The 16,103-nt window shown below is 40.1% G+C and overlaps 2 protein-coding genes across 3 annotated transcripts; both read left to right on the forward strand.

The window, feature by feature from the left end:
• Positions 1-112: 112 nt before the first annotated feature.
• On the forward strand, positions 113-6,283 carry nek2 (NIMA-related kinase 2). 2 transcript variants are annotated; one of them, XM_057352458.1, is made up of 10 exons: positions 113-2,406; positions 2,502-2,597; positions 3,024-3,241; positions 3,365-3,605; positions 4,078-4,160; positions 4,257-4,383; positions 4,550-4,760; positions 4,989-5,043; positions 5,193-5,269; positions 5,888-6,283. In XM_057352458.1, the coding sequence occupies exons 2-10, from the start codon at positions 2,502-2,504 to the stop codon at positions 6,082-6,084; spliced, it is 1,305 nt and encodes a 434-aa protein (XP_057208441.1). In that variant the 5' UTR covers positions 113-2,406; the 3' UTR covers positions 6,085-6,283. The 2 variants fall into 2 exon arrangements, with proteins under 2 accessions (XP_057208441.1, XP_057208442.1); XM_057352459.1 differs by having other exon boundaries at positions 4,084-4,160.
• A 218-nt stretch (positions 6,284-6,501) lies between these two features.
• On the forward strand, positions 6,502-14,990 carry slc30a1a (solute carrier family 30 member 1a). Its single transcript, XM_057352457.1, has 2 exons — positions 6,502-7,295; positions 12,818-14,990. The coding sequence occupies exons 1-2, from the start codon at positions 6,698-6,700 to the stop codon at positions 13,711-13,713; spliced, it is 1,494 nt and encodes a 497-aa protein (XP_057208440.1). The 5' UTR covers positions 6,502-6,697; the 3' UTR covers positions 13,714-14,990.
• The last annotated feature ends 1,113 nt before the right edge of the window (positions 14,991-16,103 follow it).

A 16,103-nucleotide genomic window follows, 5' to 3' on the forward strand; every position in this document is an offset into this window, starting at 1 on the left:
TCTTCTCTTAGTGTTATTGATCCAAAGCATTAGTGCTGTTGCGTTTGTTCATCTCTGTTGGTGTTCGTAGACGTCGCATCATTCGCTTCAGCTTTCTACAGAAAGAGCTGTTGACTTTATTCGTCAGCGCTGTTGAAAACAACATTTTTTATTTGATTCATGAGAAGTGTGGTTTTTTTTTAAAAACTAGACTAAAAATGTTTAGGTAAAGGTAAATGTTCAATTGCCCTGTTGCCAGTTCTGGTCTATTGTATTTATAGAATCTTTAGATTGATTATAATTCAAATGAATGTTTTCATATCATGTGTTAATGTATTCTGTACTATTAGGGTTTAAAACCATTTAGACTTGTTATTTGGTTTGGTAACAGGGTTATGAAACTCTAAAGAAATGCTAAATGAAATGTTACAGTATGTAACATTTATTCTGACCTTCTGAGGTGGACAAATAACATTTCCTTAAGGTTAAGCACCTTTTCTCCAACTAAAATGATGAGAATAAACAAAATATTCTTAAAGACTTCACTGAGTTTTAAAAACCCTGTCCATGCAGAGTGCAAAGATCTGGCAGGAGGGAGTCACCTGAAACGATACTGAACTGAAGTTTGTTTTGAAGCATTAGTTTTATGTCTAGGTGTATAAATATAAAAAATGACTGCAAACTTGACTTACCACACAGGTATTAGTCCAACAATGATAAAAACTCTTCCACTCTGACTTTAAACAACAACGTTTTGTTTTTTTGCATGCGTCTTTTTGTCTCCACAAAGCTCATTCATGAAGGGATGGCATGGTTATAAACCAGGCCAGTTTTCTGGCCGTCTCACTGACGGGGACCTCCAAAGCCACACAGGCCAAAGCAGAACATGGGGACCTCCATGCATACGCTGCGAGCCAACCACAAGGTCCCGATAGTCCCAGGGCACATATAATAAGAGCTGAGCAACAGAACCCCCTGAGCCCCTCAGCACATATGGTACAAGGTGACTACTAAGGGCCTCCGTGTGCTATTAAGTTGTCTAATGTTGGCCTACCATAACATACCTTTTCTTGATTTGTTTAGCCAAATTAAACTTTTACATGTTTGTGTTAGTCTGTCTAGACTTATGAGTATTGGCTGTATAAATGGGTCTTGTATCAATGCCGTAAACCAGAACAAATCTCTGGGATAACAGGCACACTTGGCCAATAAAGCTTTCAATTCTATTCTAACTTTTTTTTTACGTTGAATAAGACGTCCGCCTGTATAAATGGTGCCGTAGCTGAGGTTGGTGATGCGACCTTGCTCAAATATTAAATGTATGACTTGGTATTAAACTAGCATTAGTGTGTATAGTACTAAACTACCATAGTAGAAAAAAAACTTTATAATTTTTTTTGTTCTGGTGAACACAAAAGAAGATATTTTGAAGAATGTAGGACAGCAAACAGTTATTGGGCACTTTTGACTACCATTGTAATTTTCCTTACTATGGTAGTCAATGGGGTCCGAGAACTGTTTGGTTGCAAGCATTCGTCCAAATATCTGTGTTCAACCGAACAAAGAAATCTATACAGATTTGGACTACCTAGAGAGCGAGTAATTCATGACAGAATTTTCATTTTTGGGTGAACTATCCCTTTAATGTGTTGTAAGTCAAGCTCTATGATGCTGTCAGTAAATACGTAATGCCCGGTTTGTATTTTACCAAATGTTGTACTTATGAGGGAGATTTAGAAACTTCCCTAAATTGCAAATAAAAGCACTTTTACAGGTCGACTGTATACGAACAAAGGTGTTTGTCCCTTCACACGATATGAGCTTCATTTAAACTTTGACCCAGCCACACCCGATCACAACTGATAACTCTCTGCTGACACCACGTGGACCAGCATGCAATGCGCAGCGTGTGAGTTTTAAAACCTAAGACATTCCAAAAACGAATGGTGGGTCTGCGTTTTTTTTTTTATTAATGTGTCTATTTCTATTTAATTTGACAGATCCTTTAACAAAAATGTGTGTTAAAACGGATATACTCAGAAAATGTGTTAAATACGCAAAATCTATAAAAAAAAGCAACGCTAAATGCTGTTTTAAAATCAGAAAATCCAGTTTGCCTTAAAACGTGACTTAAATGTGTTCTAAAACTTTAATGTGAACTGTACCTTTAATGCACTCTCCCGCTGTTCCCGGGCATTCTCGCGGTTCTTCGATGCTTGGCAACGTGCATGCTTGTGTGGTTACGTCGACCAATGAAATCCGCGCCAGCGGCAGAGCTCAGCCAATCAGAACCCAGACTTCCTGTGCACGTTTGAAATCCGCTGGTTTGTTTCTCACCTGTTTTTCCTCAATACAAACAAGGAACTGCGGCGCATTTGAAAGCAAAACACGCATAAACAATATCGTAAACTTCACGAAAGTTCAACGGTGAGTAGATTAATGTATTTGAAGTGCATGGATCGATCTTACTGTGTTTGTATTAAGTGAACATGTGGAATAATTGAGTTGTGATTGTGTGCAAGATGCCATCGAGGACTGAAGACTATGAGGTGATAATCACGATAGGATGCGGATCTTATGGAAAATGCCAGAAAATCAAGAGGAAATCCGATGGAAAGGTCAAAACAGTTCTGTTTGTTAAACTTCCCTAAGCAGTGCACGTGGCACGGTTGATTGATATTTTATAATATTAGGTTATTGTCACAACAAAGTTTGCACTTGGAAAATAAATTAAATATATATGGTAAATGCTTGCTTTAGTATAAGCTTAAAAATGTGCTTATGGCATTGCATTGGATAACAGAATATCGGTTCATTTTATTTATGATAAGAGGTTTTATTGGTTGATTGTAATTTTCAACCTGCTATGATAATTTCTTATCTATATATAATTAAGATATTATTACCTTAATTCTAAGTTATGCTTAAATAAATTGTAAAATGAAGGTGAATAAACGATGATGGATTTTTCTTTCTTTTTGGGTGAACCACCAAAGACATTGGTGCATTGCAGCCAGTTAAATTGTCCCTTGTGGTCTTTCTAGATTCTAGTATGGAAGGTGTTGGACTATGGCACCATGGCTGAGGCGGAGAAACAGATGCTGGTGTCAGAGGTCAATCTGCTCCGTGAGCTCAAGCACCCAAATATTGTCCGATACTATGACCGAATAATAGACCGGTCAAACACGACATTATATATAGTAATGGAATACTGCCAGGGCGGAGACCTCGCCAGCCTCATCAACAGAAACATTAAGGAGAGGTACACCAAGATATAACGCGTATAACTTACACTAATTAATGCCACGGTCATGGGTTCCAATCCCAGGGCATACTGATCTGCTAAATGCATAATTGTGTTTTCTCTTCTTCGCTTTTTTTGTAGACGTTACCTGGAGGAAGAATTCATTCTGCGAGTTTTGTCCCAGCTGTCCCTGGCATTAAAAGAGTGTCACGGTAGAAACAACGGTAGCAGCACAGTTCTGCATCGTGACCTGAAACCCGCAAACATCTTCTTGGATGTCAAACAGAACGTGAAGCTTGGTGATTTTGGTTTAGCTCGGATACTCAACCATGACACCAGTTTTGCTAAAACATTTGTAGGGACTCCATATTACATGTCACCGGTGAGTATACTTTCATCTCTTGCTTTTGTCACTTATGAGCAGTTTATTAAGTTCATCGCAGATAGATTATGAACCGTTTTTAAACGGGTTTTCCACACACTGTCTTCTCTAGAAAAAGTAAAAAAAGACAATTTACAGTCACTGGATAAAATATTACCACAGGGCGTCTGATTAGGAGGTTTTTGGTTCACAGTAAAAGCATATGTGCTCAAGGGTCATGTTCACATGGAATGATGTTATTATAGTCATTCATAGCATAATGTTCTTTTCAACCCAACCCCCTTCATGTGGTGCTGGAATAAGTCCCAACCTTCCAAACCAAATCTCCTGAAGCTTTAACATATATCGATGTTCATGTCTTGACATGCATAGGAAATAAAAAAATGGATGTGCCACAATTTCTTCATAATTGTTTCTGCAAAAACTTGTCAAAGTAAAGGTCGTAATTCATATTGTACTCTTTTATTCACAGGAACAGGTTAATCGCATGTCCTACAATGAAAAATCAGATATATGGTCTTTGGGATGTTTACTTTATGAACTATGTGCTTTATCGTGAGTATATGTATTGGTGTATGTTTATACAATAGTGTGTATTGATGACTTGCAAAACTCAAAAATGGGATTTTGAGTTCGGAGTCTGTTTCACAGTCCCCCGTTCACAGCATACAACCAAACAGAGCTGGCGGGGAAAATCAGAGAAGGAAAGTTTCGCAGAATCCCGTACCGATACTCTGAGGATCTGAACACACTTCTGACGAAAATGCTCAACTTAAAGGTAAATTCACTTTTGGTTTCTGGTGTCTAAAGGAGAGAAAAGGTAGTAACGTGTGTCTGACGGCCAAACATGTTCAACTTTATGGCCAGTCGATCTACAGGTTGTAGTCCTAAAATCCAACAAAGAATGTACATTTTGATGACCAAGCAATCGTTGCTGTTTTCAGGACTACCTGAGGCCTTCGGTGGAATCCATCCTGCAGAACAGCTTGATCTCTGCTCACGTGGTTCTGGAGCGGAGAAGACTTCAGGAGAAACAGCGGCGCAGGTCTGCAGACGCGGAGCAGCCCGGACAGACAGAGGTGGAGCTGCGGCTGAAGGAGCAGGTCCTGCGTGAACGTGAGCAAGCACTCAAAGAGAGAGAGCTGCGACTGGAGCGTGAGTGACTGTGTTTTTATTTTAGCATTACGAGCCTTTTCACAAATCAGGCTAACTCATTTAGCAGACCCTTTCTAGATACTGTATTAGAATGCATGTGCTGCTAATCGAACCCCTGACCTTTCCGTTGTTAGCGCAATGCTTTATTGATTGAGCTACAGGAACTTTCACACAGGCCGATAACGTCTTTTGTAACTATCACTTATTGGCAAAATCTCTTTTTTTCAGAGAGGGAACAGGAGCTGTGTGTCAGAGAGCAGCAAACGAATGAAAAGCTGGCCAGGTAAATTTACACCCTCCTTTACTGAGCCGGTCATGTCACACATAAATGACAGAATTTGTTTTCTATGCAGTTCCTATGCAAACATAATTCAAGTTGTATCAAAATTAGTATTTCATTAGTACTACTTGGCTTTAATTTTGTCTTAACAGAGCCGAGAGCTTGTTGAGAGCCTGTAACCTGATGCGCCAGCAGAGGGCGCCATCTGTACTCGTGGCCAGTGATACAGGTATACAATTATTTTGTATTAAAAAGTTCACCCAACATTGAAAATTCTCTGACGTTTAGACTTTCAGAATTCCTTTTTTCAGCTCAACACAAAGTTTTCTGTAAAGATATGCTGACACTGTATGTCCTTATGATACCCAACACATACATCATTGGAGCACATACATCATAAAAGTAATTTAAATGTCTTCTGAAGTGAAACAATAGGTGTGTATGAGAAAACGCTTCTTATTTTGGGCTTATTAAACGTAACTCAAACCCATACGAGTGTTCAAGTCAAATATGGCAAGACAACACGTCAATAACTTAAAATCTCATTGATTCTCGAGTATCTCGTGACTCGATGTCATATGCAGGTTTGTTGTTTTGCTCTCTTTTAATGTCTCAAGTGCTTACCATTATTTCTCTCTCTGAAGCTACCAAACAATATTTGTTAAAGCTGTTAAGTGCAGTGTGCAAAGAATAACAAGGAAAACATGACTTGGCTGAAATGTAATAGCCTAACCTTTTTTGGGTGGTGCAACAAATACCGTAATGAATACAGACAGCAAATGCGTTTTTATTATTTTCTGTCAATTTCAGTTTGAATGATATTTGTTGTTATTCTGTCTATCAACAGAAAACGAAGAGAATGTGTCCCCAGGAAAGAAACGGGTCCACTTTGCAGGTGATGGTAAAGAGAACAGCAAACCTGTTAAATCTCAAGAACATTCTTACGTGAAGAGGCATCAGTGGGCTAACATGCGAGTCCAGGCTCTTGGTGAAGAGGATCGGCTCCACCCAACAAAACCCAGAGAAATGCAGGGCATTCGCTAACCTCACATACATCGAATAAGAGCAAAATACTACTGACAGTAAAGAGGATTTTTAGCAATGTACATTAGGACATAATATTACTGATTTTATTTATTTTGTACAGTACAGTGCAAAGGTCACTGTCTTAACTTTTATTTATTGTGTTTTTAGGTGGACAATTGTATTAAATAATGTACTGTTTTTTTTTTAATATAAAAACAATACGTTGTCTTGTTGGAATGAAAAGGTTTTGGCATTTTGATTAAATTATCAAAATAATAAAGATTGTAGATTCATTTGCTCGAGTCAAAGGACATGCAGAATTTAGCGGTCTAGTTCTTCGTTTTAAAGATGGGGTAGTAATTTTCACTCGGTCCCTAGCTCGCAACCAATCGTGGGCGGGACAGACGCCGCAACGGGTTCCGTGTGGAAAGTTCGCCGGTCCGAGTGCAAAGTTTCAGCCGTCTGCAGACGAGCAGCATCGTCGGGGTATTAAAACCGGACCGGTCCCAGTCTCGCGACACACGAGGATCAACCCAGCGGTCGGAACGAGTCCAGTGATGGGATATTAACAAGGAAGGGTGCCGTGTATAGAGAACCCTTTGTTGTTTTGTGTTCGGATCACGGAGAAATCATGGCCTGCGCGCCGAACCGGGCCCGCCTGCTCTGTATGCTATCGCTCACCTTCGGCTTTTTCATCGTGGAGGTTGTGGTCAGCCGGCTCACGTCGTCCCTTGCGATGCTGTCGGACTCTTTTCATATGCTGTCGGACGTGATCGCGCTGGTCGTGGCGCTGGTAGCGGTGCGCTTCGCCGAAAAGACCGAGTCCACCAACAAGAACACGTTCGGCTGGATCCGGGCCGAGGTGATGGGCGCGCTGGTAAACGCCGTCTTCCTCACCGCGCTCTGTTTCACCATCATCCTGGAGGCCATCGAGCGCTTTACCGGGCCCCAAGAGATCGAGAAGCCCGTGGTGGTGATCGGGGTGGGCGCCGCGGGGCTGCTGGTCAACCTTCTCGGGCTCTGTCTCTTTCACGGACACGGCGGAGGCGGCGGACATGGCCATTCCCACGGTGGACACAGCCACGGGGAACACAAAAAACACAAACATGGAAAAGCCCGCAGGTCCGAGAAGCTGGAAGACTGTCATTCCGCGGGAGAAGAGACCAATAATCTGGTCGGGAATCACAATTGCAGCCCAAACGGCGTTAATCCGGAGCGGAGGACACCCGGTAAGATCGGGTTTTGTTCTTATCGAAAACCCGAATCAACCTATTCATGTGACAAATGTCGGTAGCGCCTAGTACATGATGTGGTATTAAGGGAGCGTTGTTCAAGTGAAACCCTTAAAGCTCGTACACACCGGGACGATAATCGCACGCGTTTATCGCCAGCGTTCACACCCAAACGATTTTCATTGGCGTTGAGCCTAGTGAACGTGCAAATTCACTTCCTGATGTAGATGGCGCTTAATGAAAAAACCCGGTACACAAGGTGGCGCTGCGCAACTTTATGCTTCTGACACTTGTTTGTCACACAGAAGAAGAATTCATCTTGCGTCCTCTTTGTCAATGTGTGCTTGAGCGCCACCAAGTCGTGTTTTACTGTAACTTCAGCAGCTCCACACACGTGAACAAAAGCGCCAATCTCATTGGTCTGCCTGTTTTTAACGCCACGCGACAAACCAAAAAAACGAGCCCGAGGCGTTTCAAAAGAAATGACGCTTTTACACCTGGCGTTTTGCGCGTCTGTGTGCGCACTCACATTGGCACCCTTTGTTTAGTCATGAGGCTTTAAACGTCGACGATAAACGCGCGCGATTATCGTCCCGGTGTTGACAAGCCATTACGGTGAATTTCCACTACAGTGGAGCGTGCTGCTGGCTACGCTGAAACGCATTTGCTTTTGAGGCGTGTCATTAATTTTACGCTAACACGCCTCCGAAATGAATCCACTATTTGCAAGCAGTCGGAAACATACTTAATAATCTTTGCTTTCCTACAATTTACAGCGATTGACTGTCGCCCGGCGTTTGTCGCTTGATATTTGCATAAAGTTAAGAAGAGCCCAACTCTGCGTTCCAATCTGCATACTATCCCTCCTAATAGTATTCGAAAGTAGAATTAGTATGTCCCAAATTGTAGTATTTTAAAATTATATTCCAAAGATTCCCGGATGGTCTACTACTTCCGGTAGAAATTCGAAGTGCAGAATGATGCACACTTTGACGGCTGATATTACCCACAGCTCACCACAAGTAGTCGGAGTTTAGTGACGCTCCACTGCATTAATAAAGTATATAACTGATGCGTCACTAAATTAACAAATGTAAGTATACAGTAAACATTACATACAAAATAACGAATGAATAAATACCTTAACGTAAAGAAGTGCTGTATTTTGATGTGTGTGACAGTTATTGGCCACAATGTTGTCTAGGCAACAACAGCCACTTCCGCTTCCTGTTAGTATGTCCTAGTTTGTGCAATCTATTTTGCCATGCACTCAAAAGTTCCTACTATCTATTTTGCCATGCACTCAAAAGTTCCTACTATCTATTTTGCCATGCACTCAAAAGTTCCTACTATTCCAACACAAAAACAGCACCTACTATTAGGGCTAGTATAAGTAGGCGAATTGGAAAGCAGGTCAACTTCTTGATGCTCTCGGCTGCTCCCAACGCCTTTTCCGCCCTGCTGTCGGTCCCATAATGCGACACGTGAGCGTCAAGCTTTGCTCTCATACAAAGGAATTGAAAACGCTCGCTCTGCTCCGCGCCAGTGGAAATTCACCGTTACGAGACTGAGCCATGGCAGCCACAATTTTTGCTTATATGTTATACCGTCGTAACCAAAGATTTGCTATGGTCTCCACACAATACCCATAGTTTAACCATGGTATTTGCAGCAAAACTATACAAAACATGGTTAATACACTCACCATATTAAAACCACGGTTAATTTTCCTAAAGGTAGGCCTGTTCACACCAAGAAACCCCGTTTTAAATGCAAGAAATTATTGGGGTCCATTCCACAACCATATTAAGATAAAAAAGAAACTGTGTTGTGATCACTTTCCGATCAATTTTTTTAAACTCCCAGTGAAATAAAAAATGCAAGTTCTTATTTTTTCATGAAATATTGCAGTGTTTATAGTAAATAGCTTATTAATGTGGGTCATTTTCTTTTTAAAATTCATGTACCCTCATAATCTTAACATTAAAATGCCACAACGTGCTGATATAATCGTAATGTATTATCGTTTTCGTTGGTTATCATTATTATAGGTATCGTTCCAGTCACACCAAGAACATTAACTATGTAAGGGTTCACACCCAACAGATGATAACGTTATGTTTATTCTAAGATGGTACACTGCAGCATTTTAATGTGCGAGCCTTTTTAATTCGAAAGGATTTTGACATAAGACGAATGTAATTACAGTAAATAACTGACATGCAGAAAATTGGTGAAATAAAATTAACCTTCATTTTGTATTACATGGTTAGTTATTAGCGTTTAGCTTAGCATCACAACATACTTGAAAACGGTACTCCACATGTGGTATTACGTTAACTGTGGACAGTTAAACGTGGCAGAGGACTGAATTAAATTGCATAAGAATTCAGTCATCACAAAAAGTAAATGACGATTTATTTTACTGTCCGTCAGATGCAGGCTTTACATCTGCGTGGCTAATGCCGCTACGTTATGCGATGGAAGGAAAGAATTATCGGCCAATACCAATAACCATCATCTGAACCATTAAAACCACTACAAATTCCTTATTGTAGTTTGTCTTGGGTCTTATTTGTAGGATTTAATGGTGTTGCAGTTAAAACGTGTTTTCGGCAGGGTGGGATGATAATTTTTTACAATATTAAATTGATCCCATAATTAACCATCTTATTACAGAAGTCACAATAGCTGTGGTAATTATGTATGTAGGTGGAAAGTATCATGGTGCATTTTTGTATAGGGATGGTCAAAAATCAGTTGAACCAGTTTAGTCTCCGGTCAGCTGGCAGACCACACACTGTTTGTTTGATTCATCCGAGTGTCGCACGAGCAACAGTGTACTGTACAATCTGAGTTTTTGCATAATTAGATCAAATGTTTCTTATTTCCATGGATTCAAAACAATGTGATGGCAATCCATTGCCAGTAATGTACGAATACTTTCTGTGCTTGTATCTGCTTTTATTTGATAGCAGTCACTCTAATTAGATTTGTTTAAAGAACAACAGCAGATTATTACAAATATGTGTCAAAACAGCTGCTGTGCTTATCTGGAGGAATTTCAGATGAAGCCGTGTCTGCTTGTTAAGGACGGCGTGAGATGAACAGATGGGTTACATCACCCCCAGGCATCAGTGAATGATCAACTCACCATAGATGTATTACGTAGATTTCTTATATTAAGTAACACAATCTTAGGTTCAGTGGTAAAATGTGAAAATGAGTTTTTTGGGGGTAAATGCAGATTTAGTTGCACGAGTCTGGGGCTAAATGTGTTGTAGTTACACAACTGCAGGACTTTGTTAAACAAAGAGTTCATCAAAAAATGACAATTCAGATGCAAAGTAGAAGTGGTCCATGAAATGATTATATTCTAAATCTTCTAAAGCGGTTTGATACGTTTCTAAATGTTTCACTTTTTGTATTGACTACAGTGAATTGATGAATTGTAAAAAATACTGTAGCACACTTAAATATTTACTAAAGTAGGGATCCAAAACATAGTATTTAAAATTTTTACTGCAGCTTACTATAGTAAAGTGTACTAGTGTTAGTGTGGGTTATTTTACATGATAAAACAGATAGTTGATAGTTGTTGTTGCTGAATGGTCAGGGGTTTATTCATGATAAAGCCAGCTATGACGTCCTCATCAAGATATAATTTGTATCACTGCACAACACCCATTGCTGATAGCAAACGTTCTGTTACCGTACAGTGTCAGTCATTTTACAAAGACAATAACGGCATTTACGGCTTTGCCGTATAGTGAATATACACTCAAAAAAATTGCTTTGTTGAATTTACTTAATATTGTTGCGCGGAACCACTTGACGCAGATTTTTTAAGTAATTTGAAGAAATAACACTTAAGTTGTGTGAACAAAATAAATTTGAGTAATGTTGACGAAACTTTTTTGAGTAAATCCAAACCATTCCGATTGTACCAGTAATTTTAAGTTAATTAAACTCAATAATTATCCCTCTCAATGGTACTTTTTGTTGTCATACATAAATTATATACAGACTTACGGCATGTAAGTCAAAACACAATGAGCCAATCAGATGAGAGGCATCTCAGTACTGGCATTAGCACAGTTAAAGCTCATTGAATGATGCAATAGACATCATGGGCGCACTTTAACCTCTCACAGCCTAAGCATATGTACCACTCTTCAAAACAATGGCAAAACTAAAAAATACAACAAACTCTTTTAAACCTCAAAGATAAATGAACATTAAGCACGAACAAGTCTTTTTTCTTTACTGAAAAGACTTAAAATAACACTACATTTTGAAATTTACTGCCTAAATGCAGTCTTACGCAAAGCATGCTGGGAACTGAACATCCCCCTCAACCATTCTTGTTGAATTAACTTGTTTATATTAAGTAAACTCAACAATTTTGCGTTCTACTCAACAATGTTAAGTTGACCAGTCAAACATTTGTTAAATAAAGCTGACAGATCAAATTTTTTATTATAAATAAATAACAGTTAACTTACGTTCAGTTACTTGCATTCTTTATGTACTGTGAACAAGGATGGGTTTAGTAAAACTAACAGCAGTGACAGTAAATTTTTTTGAGTGTAGACACAGTTGAAAATGCTTCAGATAGATAGATAGCACTGCCTCTCATCGCTTATTGCTTTAAATTGACAAACTTTTCATTTATTTCAATTAGTGATAGACCGATATATCGGGACGATTATTTGGGATTTTTTTCATTATTGGCATCGGCCGATACATTTGTATAATCTGCCGATTATTTTTTCTGTCGTCATATAGCATTAGCATTTTGTTCATAAAAACGGCACTTTGATGTAAAACCAGCATTTGACACAGGTGTGAGGTGGATGAGATACAAATATTGTTTCGTAAGTTAAAAATGCATTTAAATTCCCCTTTTTTTAAAGCTATGTTTAGCTATTGACAATTAATGTAATGTAATGTCATGTGTGCACCTTTTCACGTGTTTAGGTCTGTTTTGATTTTATTTGTTTAATTGATTTTATTTACTTATTAATTTATTTTCTAATAGATAAAGTCATTTTCTAATATAATCTATTTTTAATATCGCCATTAGCATCGGCCATTAAAAACCCATATCGGTCAACTAGTGTTGTCACGATACCAAACTTCGGTACCAGTCGGTACCTCTACCGAGCGCTTACACAGATACACACGGAAGCGTTTGAAAGTCTATCAAAGTAAAAATCAAACGCTTCCGTGTGTATCTGTGTAAGCGCTCGGTAGAGAGTGCGATGCAATGATCATTTCACGCACTTCCGGGTTTGGTTGCGCAAGCGCTCGGTAAGGAGCCATTCAAAGACATATCAGATGAGCTTGAAAACACAATGGCCAATCAGAGGTCTTTCATAATCTGTTCAACAGCGCTCAAAATGATAGCGGGAAATGCAAGTATTGTCACATTTAGTACCGACTGGTACCGAAGTTTGGTATCGTGACAACACTACAGTCAACCACTAATTCCAATCCTATTACCGTCTGTTTTTCAGAGGTATGTCATAGCCACAGCCCGGATTTGCAGATCAACGGCAGCGCTCCGTACGAAGACCTCAGCCAGGACACCGCCTCCCAGCTCAACATGCGCGGCGTTTTCCTGCACGTCCTGGGCGACGCTCTCGGCTCGGTGATCGTGGTGGTCAACTCCCTCATCTTCACCTTCGTGTGGAAGCCGTGCGAGCCCGGCGTGCCCTGTGAGAACCCTTGTGCCGGTTCACATTGTACGGACCACTTGCTCGCCGAGAACACCAGCAGTCTGGGAACCAATCACACAAACGTAGCAGGGCCCTGCTGGGTGCTTTATCTAGACCCCACCCTTTGCGTCATCATGGTCTGCATCCTCATGTACACCACGTACCCACTGCTGAAGGAGTCCGCGCTCATCCTGCTGCAGACCGTGCCCAAGCAAATCGACATGCATCAGCTCAACGTCCGCCTGCGTGACCTGGAGGGCATCCTGGCGGTGCACGAGCTGCACATCTGGCAGCTGGCAGGCAGCCGCATTATCGCTACTGCCCACATCAAATGCCATGACCCCACCTCCTACATGGACGTAGCCAAGCGCATCAAGGACTTTTTCCACAACGAGGGCATCCACGCCACCACCATTCAGCCAGAGTTCGTCACCATGAACTCGGAGTCTCGCGCCTCACTCTGCGAGCTATCCTGCAGGACGCAGTGCGCCCCGAAGCTGTGCTGCGGCGCTGTGGATAGCACAAAGCAACTCGGCGAAGCATCGGAGCAAAGGAATGCCACCGAGTCCAAAACCCCAACGGCGACCTCCGTTTCTGCCACAACGTCTCTGGAGATTATCAGCGAGTCTGTGGAGAACACAATCAGGCCTGAAGCTGAGGCGATGATCACCAGAGATATGGAGTCATCTTTGTGAGACAGTTTATTGTCTCGGTTAGGGGTGCCGTGATAGACTTGTTTCTACTGTGCTGTGAGAAGACCTGAGCCCAAACACACTCATTCATGATCACATACACCTCACAAACATAAAGACACTGTCAATAGGCTGGAGAGGAAGGCCTTCTGCATGTGTGTTTACTGCATCGTCTGATTGGTTTGTCCGTGCAAAAGCTTGTCTGTACACACGGCGTCAGACGCTCACTTCTTTCCTGTGGATGTAATGCAACAACATGCAATTTTAAAGTCCAGCTCTCGGACCAAGTAGAAATGCCTGGACCAGTATTTATCTCATTCTATTGTTTCTTTTCTTAGTCGTCATAATAAGCCTTTCCATTTTGTGTGAGATGTAATAATTTATGTATTTAAGTTATTGGAAATGAGATTTTTTTTCAATATTCTTTTTTTGGTAATATTCTGGTAATTCTTTTATTTTGCCTCTCTCAGAACGAATGATCTATGCTTTAACCCAAGAGTATTTTTACATGTGACGGTCTTTCACCGTCTTTCACTCTTTTAGACGATCTGTTTTAGTAGACATCAGAAAACGTGTCAACAGTATTTCGCCATGCCTATAATTCAAACTGCTGTGTTTTAGCACTGAACCTAGTCAGTGTAGGAGCTAGACAACCCTCTATTGTTGTTTTTATATGAACTGATGCCTTTTGTGTTCTGTTGTTCTGTCAATCAAAACAAGAGGTGAAAATTCTGTCAAACATTTCTATAACTGCAGGGGGTCAACGAGGTTTCGTTCACGCTGTTGTTAAAGTGCAGGGACCTCCTCGGATTTGTGGCGAATGCTCACGTGGCGACTGTGCATGACCAAATATAATTGTTCTAAGAATGAAAGCTTTGATGGAGAAACCAAGCAACTTTTGTAAACCATAAGACAAGGGAGTTTGTTTTTGACATAGGTAATGGGCGTTCCTTTAGGGTGTCGCACAATCTTCTCAGTGGCCTTTATTGGAAAAACTGCGGAATTTTAACTCTTCACTACACTATTTATTTCTGCAAACTTTAGCATTTGGTAAAACATGGGAGAAAATATGCAATTTTTGAAACACATGGAAATGGACTTTATTATTTTGGTTGTTTAGTCACTTTCTTAGAAATATCTAGGTGAAATGTAAGCTTACACTATATATGTGCAAACAGAGGGGACTTCAAATGTACTATGCCAGCTGAAATGTTTTTGATATATTCCTGTCAAATGTGTCCTTGTGAATTAAACATGCTTGTTTGGTACTATTCAACTCACACGTCTTGTCCATTTTTGAAGCAATTTTGTTTTAAAATGCAGTTATCAAAGATTTACTGCCTTCAGAAATAAGTAGAACGATTTAATGAATATAGCATCTGCATAGAAGTGTTAATTTAGGCCATGTGAACTTTAGCATATTAAAGCTAGTCAGTGGCCCAGTACTGATCCCTGGGGGACACCAGACTTGACTAGAGCAATTAGACTAAAATGAACAAAATGACAATGATCAGACAAGTACAACTATTTTAGAAAAAAAGATGAAATTATAATTTAGGATGAAAATAATCGTGAGTAGCTGAAAAGTCATTTTTTAGAAGCAAAACTTTTGCTTGGTTTTATAGTTTGTTCTAAAGCTTTCCAAATGTATATCCTAAAATTTAGTTTTCTGCTTTCAGTTGTAAAATTATTAGTTGTTATATACAATATTGTGATAAATATTTACTTTTAGCAAAGCAGAAAACCTTACTTATCGTATAGGTTTTTGACAACACCCCCCGGGGAACCTCTGACACTTACTCTCAAATCCTCTATGACTTATAAACTCTCTGATGGCTCCTGTCAGTAAATGTATAGCAACAGTGACACTCAAAACACTTCAGCCTGGATGGCTTATTCCTTTGTTTATTGTTAAGGCTATATTTTTTTTTACTGTTGTCTTCCCCAAAAACCTTCCCATCAATTTTCTTTACTGGTGTAAGGTCCTTTTACCAGATGGCTTAAACACATTGCACAGTGGAAGATGACAAAGCTAGGCCAAGTGACATGTTTACCATAGCACTTTAGAAACATTTGCTGTTTTGAATTCTTTACCGGTTTATCTTTAAAAAGGTTATAAAATGGAAATAAGCGAATAAAGCTGAAGAAGACACCAGTAAGAAATGTCTGTTTGTAAAATATTGTGGGAAATGTGTAAGAAAAAGACAGTGAACACTAAGTCAGTTGCTGTGTAGAGTCATGATGGAAACTCAAAGAACAGCAGAGAGAGAGAGAAACAGGTCTCACCACTGCTAGATTAAAGCCATATGCAGCTTGATACATAATCCCTAACAGCAACATTAAAGCCCTGTCACATGACATATCTGTGCTGGTAATGACCCAGCACCTCCATC

This window comes from Triplophysa rosa, linkage group LG15 (assembly GCF_024868665.1).
Source record: "Triplophysa rosa linkage group LG15, Trosa_1v2, whole genome shotgun sequence".
Taxonomy (NCBI): domain Eukaryota; kingdom Metazoa; phylum Chordata; class Actinopteri; order Cypriniformes; family Nemacheilidae; genus Triplophysa; species Triplophysa rosa.

What these genes read in the sequence shown, in the direction of transcription:
- nek2 (XM_057352458.1), top strand. Translation starts at nt 2,502, where the DNA reads ATGCCATCGAGGACTGAAGACTATGAGGTGATAATCACGATAGGATGC. An exon ending in GAGAGAGCTGCGACTGGAGC is followed by an intron (nt 4,761 to 4,988) that starts GTGAGTGACTGT and finishes TCTTTTTTTCAG; the next exon opens with AGAGGGAACAGGAGCTGTGT. An exon ending in ACGAATGAAAAGCTGGCCAG is followed by an intron (nt 5,044 to 5,192) that starts GTAAATTTACAC and finishes TTGTCTTAACAG; the next exon opens with AGCCGAGAGCTTGTTGAGAG.
- slc30a1a (XM_057352457.1), top strand. Translation starts at nt 6,698, where the DNA reads ATGGCCTGCGCGCCGAACCGGGCCCGCCTGCTCTGTATGCTATCGCTC. An exon ending in TCCGGAGCGGAGGACACCCG is followed by an intron (nt 7,296 to 12,817) that starts GTAAGATCGGGT and finishes TCTGTTTTTCAG; the next exon opens with AGGTATGTCATAGCCACAGC.